General features: G+C 49.4%; 1 protein-coding gene across 1 annotated transcript; it reads right to left on the bottom strand.

Moving 5' to 3' along the window:
- Nucleotides 1–1,418: 1,418 nt before the first annotated feature.
- ACTL7B (actin like 7B) lies at nt 1,419–2,672 on the bottom strand. The gene has a single exon (XM_061201068.1). The coding sequence runs from the start codon at nt 2,670–2,672 to the stop codon at nt 1,419–1,421; it is 1,254 nt and encodes a 417-aa protein (XP_061057051.1).
- Nucleotides 2,673–8,753: the final 6,081 nt, after the last annotated feature.

Raw genomic sequence — 8,753 nt, 5'->3', positions numbered from 1 at the left:
TCCTTCTCCATTTGCAGCTTTCCACTACACCACCTCCGCCTTCCCACCCGCAGGAACACTGAGCTCAGCCACCAACGTGGCTGTCCACTGGATCCCCCACTAGCTGTGTGTAATCCCAAGGGAAGGGCCACATTCTGGCCATTTCTGTCTCCAGCTCTGGGCCTCACCCATAGTAGATGCTTGGTAAGTGCTTAATGGTTGCTAACCATTAAGAACCATTGCTATAGATGGAATGTTTGCTTCCACCCTCCCAATCCCCCACCCCTCCCTCCAAATTCATATGTTGAAAACCGAACCAAAGTAATGGTATTAGTGGAGACCTTTGGAAGGTGACTTTTGGGAGGGCAGAGCCTTCATGAATGGGATTAGTGCCTTTATAGAAGAGGCCCCAGAGATAACCCTCATCTCATCCACCAAGTGAGAGCACAGCCAGATGTCAGGAGTTTGTAACCCTGAAGAAGGCCTTCACCAGAACCTGGCCATGCTGGCACCCTGATCTTGGCCTCCAGCCTCTAGAACTGTAAGAAATAGATTTGTTGTTTATAAGCCACCCCATCTGTGGTATTTTGCTATAGCATTCCAAACTAAAGTAACCATGTTTGCCCTTCTGATATAATCATGACCTGGGTCAGGAGACCTAGGCTCAACCACTGACATGGTCCCCTCCGTCCTGGTCCTCAGTTTCCCCATCTCTGCAGGAGGGAGAGAACCACATGATTTCTAAATGGCCTCTGGTTTCTCTAACACCCTCCAGATTCAGTGGCTATTTGTGACTCTGTAAAAATAGCTGCAACTTTGGCAGGTGTCTAAAGGGAGAGGGCCACCGATGGGTAGAAATGGCCCCTCCCACTCAGGAGACACCCATGGGCTTTTCCTTTGAAGGGGGCAGGCAGTGAGGGTTGGTTAGTGAGGCAGTCAAGCAGTGATAAAGCTATGGGCAGGTGACCATCAGGGGCAGAAATAGGAGATGGAAATCAGACACCTAGTTGTGAGTCTCCCACCCACCACTTAACTATGTGACCCAAGCTAGTCCCTTAATCTGAGCCTTTGTTTCCCCCTTGGTCCATGGGTGAGCAAGCAGTATGAGTGTCTGTTGGATTGGATTTTGAACCTTGAAGAGCTAACAGAACAGGAAGCCACATTCTGGGCTCTGTGATGATGTTGCCCTCATGGGGAGAGCAGAGGGGGAGGGGCCAGTGAACCTCCCCCACCCCCCGGCTGCTCCCGACCCAGCAGAGCAGAAGGTGCTAATATGCCTAAACCCAACTCCCCACCACCTTCTGCTATCACACTAGAGCAAGAAATCCAGACCAGACAAGAGCCATTGCATCTTAAAATTTTATGTGAAATTCTGTAAATGTGTATAGAGTGGCCTGTGGCTGCCTGCCCACGGGCCTGGACTGTAGGGACGCCGCTGCTCAGCACTTGCTGTAGATGGCTTCACTGCCCCGCTCCTCAAACTCTTCCTTGCTGACCCAAAGCTGCTGGAAGGCCTGCAGCGAGGCCAGGATGGAGCCGCCGGTCCACACGGAGGTCTTCCTCTCGGGAGCAGCAGCCACTGCGAGGCTGTCCCCGGGGCAGAGGAGGCTTAGCTCCCTCTGGAAGCGCTCTGGGAAGCCGTCCAGCATGGTGCAGCCGCCACACAGCAGCACGTTGGCTGCCATCTCCTCCTTGAAGCCCGCCTCCTGGCAGCGGTTCAGGCAGGCGGCCGTGAGCTCAGGGAGACCGGGCTGGTTGCTGCCCACCAAGGTGGGCTTGAAGAGCATCTCGGCACACTGAAAGCGCTCCTGGCCGATGGTGATGAGCTTGCCGTCGGGGAGCTCATAGTCCACACGCAGATCCTCCAGGCACAGGCCCAGCTCTTCCGCTGGCTTGAGTGCCGAGTAGCAGCAGCACTTCTTGATGTGCTCGATGATGTGCAGGTGGTCGTCCGTGAACTTGTGGCCGGCCTCGTTGAGCAGCTGCAGCAGGTAGTTGGTGAGGTCGCTGCCGGCATAGTCGGCACGACTCGTCAGGCCCGGCAGCACGTTGCCCTCGGAGACGGGCACCACGTGTGAGACGCCGTGCCCACTCTCCACCACCAGCCCGGAGGTCTTGCCATAGGAGTAGATAGACAGCAACGACTGGGATGTCACGTGCATGGCGGGGATGCCAAAGGTCTCGAACATGAGCTCTGCATACTTCTCGCGGTTGCTGGTGGGGCTGAGTGGGGGATCGGAGACCAGCACGGCGTGCTCCTCGGGGGGGATCTTCATGGCCGTGTGGAAGATGTACTCCCAGATGCTCTGGACGCAGTCCCAGTCCACCACGATGCCGTATTTCAGCGGGTTAATCAGCTTCAGAGGCGCCTCCATGTTGAGCAGCTCGTGGCCCACGTAGGTCTCCTTGCAGGTGTCACCGGCGTCAGCCGCCTCCGAGCAGCGCTTGCCCACAGTGGAGGAGATGAAGTAGGTGGGCCTCGGCTCACCCGCATAGCCACACTTACAGTACTGGGAGCCCAGGTCAATGATGAGTGCCTTGATCTTACGCACCTTCTTGGGCTTCATCTTCAGCTGAGTGGATGAACTTGTGTCCCGTATGCCAGCCTCAGGACCTGGCAGTGTGCCTGCCTCTCCAGGGTCCCCCTGAGCCGTGCCCATGGGCTTGGGGCTAGGGCTGTTCCTCGTCTCCATTTGCCTTCCTTGCTCACCTTTCTCACATCCACATCCTAGAGCTCCGTGGGGAGAAAGAAGAGGGTCCACCTCCAGCAGTGCCTTGGCAACTCCTCAGGATTGTGATGTCACCACGGGCTGGTCCATTCCAGCAGCCCAGGGAGGGCTTGGCCTTGGCAGGCCCTTGACCTATCAGCCCCACCCCCATCGGCCTAACGTGACTTTGCTCCCAGACGGAGCAGGTGGCCAGCACAGTTTTAGAAATCCAACTGCACTTGGGTCTCAGAGGTTTCTGCTCCCTCTCCTTATATCCTCACTCCTAATCCCCCGTTCACTAGCTGAACACCTCTTCCTCCTCAGCTTCTTGGCCAAGAGGGTGATAAATATTTGAGCCCCTACAGTAAGCCAAACACTGTAGCAGGCACCTCACATGACACTTCACAGCATCTTGGGAGGTAGGCAGAGCTAAGGAAATCAAGGCTCAGAATGCAAATGACTTGCCCAAGAGCAAACAGCTCTTGGAGTGTTTGTACTTTAACCCAAGTTCCTCCAAATCCAATGTACCAGGTCACCTTGAAGAGTGTGTAGGCCCTGATGATAGAAACCTGGCCACAAGCAGTGCCCAGTCTAGTTGGGAAGAAGATGAATGGATGCAGAGGAGTTTGCAGGTGGATGTCTACTGGGAGAACAGAGGTGCACAAAGGAGGGAGGGAGGGAGTCAGAAGGTTCTCCAGAGAGGTGCTGCCTACGTAGAGTACTGAAAGATAAGTGGATATTTGTCAGGTAGCTAAGAGGAGGGGAAGCCATCCCAAGCAGAGAGCACAGCTTGAGCAAACACTCAGAGGAAGGCGTGGTGGGGAGCTTCCAGTAGTTAAGGTGTTCGGAAAAATACATCAGGATACGGCAGTCATGGGGGCAACTAAGGAGGACCCCAAATTCTAGAGGTAAGGGCTTAGATTAAACTGACCACAGCTGGGAAGCCAATGAAGCCTTTAAGCAGGGGAGTGGTTAGATTTGGTTTCCAGGACAAAATCTTAGAAAGATTCATGTTTAGCTGTAATATGGAGGGACAAGACTCTGAGATCTAAAAGGAGGATGTTGAAGAAATTTTTGTAAGACTTGAAGGTGGCCTAAGCTAGGGCTGTGATAGTGTGGAAAAAAGGAAGGGACAGGTTCTAAAGAAATTCAGAAAGTAGAATCTAATCTAATTGGTTGGTTCTCAACTGTCCTCAATTCAATCCAAGCTTCTAGTCTAGCATTTGAGACCCTTTCTCATAGGCTCCTGTGACATCTCTAGCCTCAAGCATTGCATTTACATTAGAAGATTAGATGTGGGGAGTGAGGAAGAGGGAAGGTTGAATCCCTTTCCTCTGCCCAAGGAAAGATGGCCTGTCATACAGAACAAACAAATTCATTAGGTTCCCATAGGGTCCTCTGTGCCAAACTGTCCCCCCTCTAAAAAATAAGACAGATTAGGGCTTTGGTAAAGAAACAGGAGGAAAAGGGGAAGAGAAACAACTGGGGCTAAGGAAGTTTTCTGGGAAACTTAACAAGAGCAGAAGTAGTTGAAGGATTAGGTGACATTGATAGGAAAGAAAAGAGGGATTTTTAAGACATAAGAAATACTGCTGTGGAGGGCTTCCTTGGTGGCGCAGTGGTTGAGAGTCTGCCTGCCGATGCAGGGGACACGGGTTCGAGCCCTGGTCTGGGAAGATCCCACATGCCGCGGAGCAACTAGGCCCGTGAACCACAACTACTGAGCCTGCGCGTCTGGAGCCTGTGCTCCGCAACAAGAGAGGCCACGATAGTGAGAGGCCCGCGCACCGCGATGAAGAGTAGCCCCCACTTGCCGCAACTAGAGAAAGCCCTTGCACAGAAACGAAGACCCAACACAGCCAAAAATAAATAAATAAATAAATAAATAATTAAAAAAAAAAAAATACTGCTGTGGAACATAAAAGAATGTTAATAAAGAACTCATGGGAATTTCTGTTTGCTGAATTGTTTCTTGGAACATGGCACTAGGGAACTAGATTATGTGGGAAACAACTTTATAAGGATTTCAGTTATGAGCACCACCAAGTTCTATTGGTGGTATCTCAAAATCACAGAACCTGAGGATTAGACACTTGATCTGGCATGGACAGCTGTGAGGGACAAACTTTTCCTCACATTGGATTGACATCTGTACCTCTCTGAAGAAATCATTAATTGGTCTTGGGTCTACTTTTGAGGTTGTGCAAAGCAAGCTAATTCTTCCATGTGACAACACTTAGGCTATTTAAAGGCAATGCACACGGACCCCCTAAGCCTACTCTTCTTCCCCTCCTTATAGAAAGACAGTACAGAATAGAAAGAGGAGTAAGGAACTGGACTCAGAAGACCCGAGTTCAAATCTAGCTCCATTATTATAATCTGTATGAGCTTGGGCAAACTACTCAAAATGTTAGTCGAACCTGATTTTGATAGTGCTATATCCCCTCATCAGATTGATCCCTATCCACTGCCTCCAGGTTTCAGGCTTGAGCATCTAGGTGGATGGTAGGGCTCCTCATATATAGACAGAGGATACCGGGGCAAGAGCGGTTATACAGGGGAAGGCAATGAGTTCCATTTGGGGCATGCTGACTTAGAGATGTCCAGAGGCCACTAGGCTGTGGATTATGGAGCTCTGGAAAGAAAAATGATCTAGATTTAGTCCTCAATAGAGTATCTCCACCTTCTGAAGACAGCTCCTTTCCTTTCCACCTCAAGGAAACTTGTTAGTCTTAGTTTTGGGGTTATCACACTGAGGGCTGAGCTTTGGGAATGAGGCTCACTGTCTGTTTGACAAGGAATTCTTTTCTTTGCTAGGAGCTTGACTCAGAGATTCCCAAAGGTCAACATATTGAAGAGTTGGATTCCTAGGTCTCAACAGTCTTAGGCTCGAAACATTCAGATTCAGTAAAGTGGGGGTGGGATCTAGGAATCTTCGTTCATGAAAAGAAACGTACTTTGGCCTTTTCCTTACTAGATTCTCTTTCTTCCCTCCATAGCTGCTAAAATTACAGGGCCTGGCTCACCTTTCCTCCAAAGGTCAAGGGTGGGTGGTGTCCCAAAAAACAAAGCTAGGAGCAAGGATACCACCTCAGGGAGAAATGTGTTTCTTGGTCTAATTTTTTCATGTTTTCTTTCTCCACGTTAGGGGAGAGTCTCAGCATTGCTTTCAAGAAGGATCTCATGGTTTTTTTGGTCTTGGGCCAGAGGAGCAAAAGTAGGTGTTATCCCATGAGAAAATACGGCCCAAGAAAGCATCAGCAACATAGAGTGTCTCTACCTAGAGGGACCTCACCAGAGACCCCCAGGAGCCCACATATGCCTTAAATGGCTGGTGACAGGTGTGCAGGGTTGTGGGTGCCAGGCAGTGGAGGTTTTGGGTGCAGTGTGCCAACAGTCTCTATATCCTTCCATCACTGATACCACTGTGTGCTGACCCAGAGAGAAGGGTCACAAAGGGTGACATGAAAGCTAAGGGGAAAAGGGTTTCCATTAGGAGACAGCATCCAAGTATGCAAAATCCTGAGAGGTGAAGTAAAAGGAGTGAAATGTGACCATTGGCTTTAGCCTGAAGGATGTGGGGATGGACGCTGAGAGTCCCTGTGCCCATGGACGTTACAGACTAGATGGAGAAATTGGCCTTAAGCTAGCACAGCACCTCTCCCACCTATGATGACAGAAAGCGCTAAGAACAGCAAGCATGGGCAGTGGGGGAGGAGCCTGTGAAACAGAGCATGTCAGGCTCTGAGTGTCTTAGTGAAGTGGGATGCACAGGTCGAGTGACAGAGGGTGAATAATGGTCCCCCAAAGATGTCCACGTCTGAATCCCTGGAACCTGTGAATATGTTACCTTTCATGGTAAAAGGGACTTTGCAGATGTGAGCTAAGAAGTTTGCAGTGGGGAGATTAACAACCCTCGATTATCCAGGTGGGCCCAAAGTAATCAGAAGTATCTTAAGAAGAGGGAGACAGGAGGGTCAAGTTCAGATAAGGAGATATGACAATGGAAGCAGAAGTCTGAGAGGTCTTTGAAGATGAAGGAAGGGGCCACAAGCCAAGGAAGGTAGGCAGCATCTAAGGACTGGAAAAGGATTATCCCTTAGAGCCTCCAGAAAGAACGAGGCCCTGCTGAGACCTTGATTTTAGCCCACTAAGACTGACTGTGGGCTTCTAACCTCCAGAATTGCAGGATAATAAATTTGTGTCTTAAGCCATCAAATTTGTGGTAATTTGTTACAGCCTCAATAGGAAACTAATATAGGCTCTTACAGGACTCCAGGGCAGTAAAAATGTACTAAGCAGCCGCATACTTCTCAGAAATCAAGAGGTGGGTTGAGGAGAAAGAAAATGGATGATTCTAAACTAAATACACCTTTGGTTGTCATACAAGTTCTCTTGAAATAAAGTTAGACAATCCAAGTTGGCCATGCAAACCCCTGAAAAGCAGAGGTAAGTAAGCTATTTCTCAGGCAGCCAGGTATAGAGAAAAGTACTTTCTTATTCTTCTTTCAAAGTTCAATACCATCTCCTCCTCTACCCATTGAACCAAGAAGCTGCCCCTATCACATAGTCACAAGGCTCATGAAACTGGACTTGGTCCTTTTCTTCTCTCATACCCCAAAAGGAGTAAAGAGCATCCCCAGTAACTTCCTTAAAGGAGAAAGCCCACCATTGTAGTGACTGCCTCTTTAATAAGAGCACGGTGCTGCGTAACATAAGGATGGATCCTGGGCACCTTGAGAGCAGCAGGTGTCAGCACCAACAGGCCCAGCTTCAGAGATGGCACGTGATACAGTGGCCAAGCAGCCTCAGAGACACATGTTGGGTCCCATCAAGGGACACCCCTGGGAAGAAGTCACAGTGAGCAGAACTTGGCACTGCTAGCTGGATATCCTTGGGTGGGCTATGTACCCGAGAGCCTCAGTGTTCCCGTCAGTGGGACTGTAGGGTCTAATTTCATTGTCAACCCAATGACCTGGACGAAGGAGGAGTGTGTGTGCAAATGTGTGTCCAAAAATAATTCCTCTGCAGGTTTTGCCCTAAGAAATAAGTGGGACAGAAGTGCTCGGCACGGTCACCATAGCAGCCATTGGTCCTGCTAAAATCTAAATCAGATGGTATCAACTCTCTGCTCAAAATTCTCTAGTGCTTTCTGACCTCACACAGAGTTAGAGCCAAAGTCCTAGCAATGGCCTATGAGGCCTAACGTGAGCTGCTCTCCCTCCCCCACCCCTTCTCCCATCTCTACTTTTCCTTGCTCTCTCCACTGCAGCCACACTGGTCTTCTTGGAATCCTGTAACTTGGGAATCGGCAAACCTTTTCTGTAAAGGGCCAGATAGTCGATACTCATTTTCAGCTTTGTAGGCCATACGGTACTTATTGCAATGACTCAACTCTGAGGTTGTAGCATAAAAGCAGACATAGACAATATGTAAATGAATGAGCATGGCTGTGATCCAATAAAACTTTATTAAAAAAACAGGCTGCAGGCCTGAGTTTGCAGACCCTGCTCTAACCCGCAGTTGTCTGCACCTGCTGTGCCCCGATATACACATGGCACTCTCCCTCACCTCCTTCAGGTCCTCACTCAAGTGTCACCGTCTCAGGGAGAAAAATACATGGCACATGGACACAGCCACCCTCCCCCCAGCCTTCCCTGCTTTGCTTTTCTCTTGTGCCATTAACATCTTCTAACATATATTTATTTTGGTTATTGTCTGTCTCTCCCCAATCCCCACTGACTAGAATGTAAACTCTACAAGGGCAGAGATTTTTGTCTTTGTTTTTCACTGCTGCCTGCCTTGCACATAGCAAGCACTCAATAAATATTAATTGATTGGATAAACCAGGTTTATTACAAAATTTAGAAAAAAGTAAGTCTCTTTAAAAACGCTTTCAAACCTACCCTAACACAGGACAAAGGTTCCCAGTATCTAGAAAGCCCTGGGACACTGGATTATGTCATAATCAGTGATGTCATCACTGGGGAAATTCTCAAGTTGCCCTCTGCTTTAAGCCTTTCAGGCCTTGAGGCCAGTGGGATTGAGGAAATTTCTGAGAGCAAA

The sequence above is a fragment of the Eubalaena glacialis genome, chromosome 9, assembly GCF_028564815.1.
Source record: "Eubalaena glacialis isolate mEubGla1 chromosome 9, mEubGla1.1.hap2.+ XY, whole genome shotgun sequence".
NCBI lineage: Eukaryota > Metazoa > Chordata > Mammalia > Artiodactyla > Balaenidae > Eubalaena > Eubalaena glacialis.
This window is presented reverse-complemented; position numbering and strand designations above follow the sequence as displayed.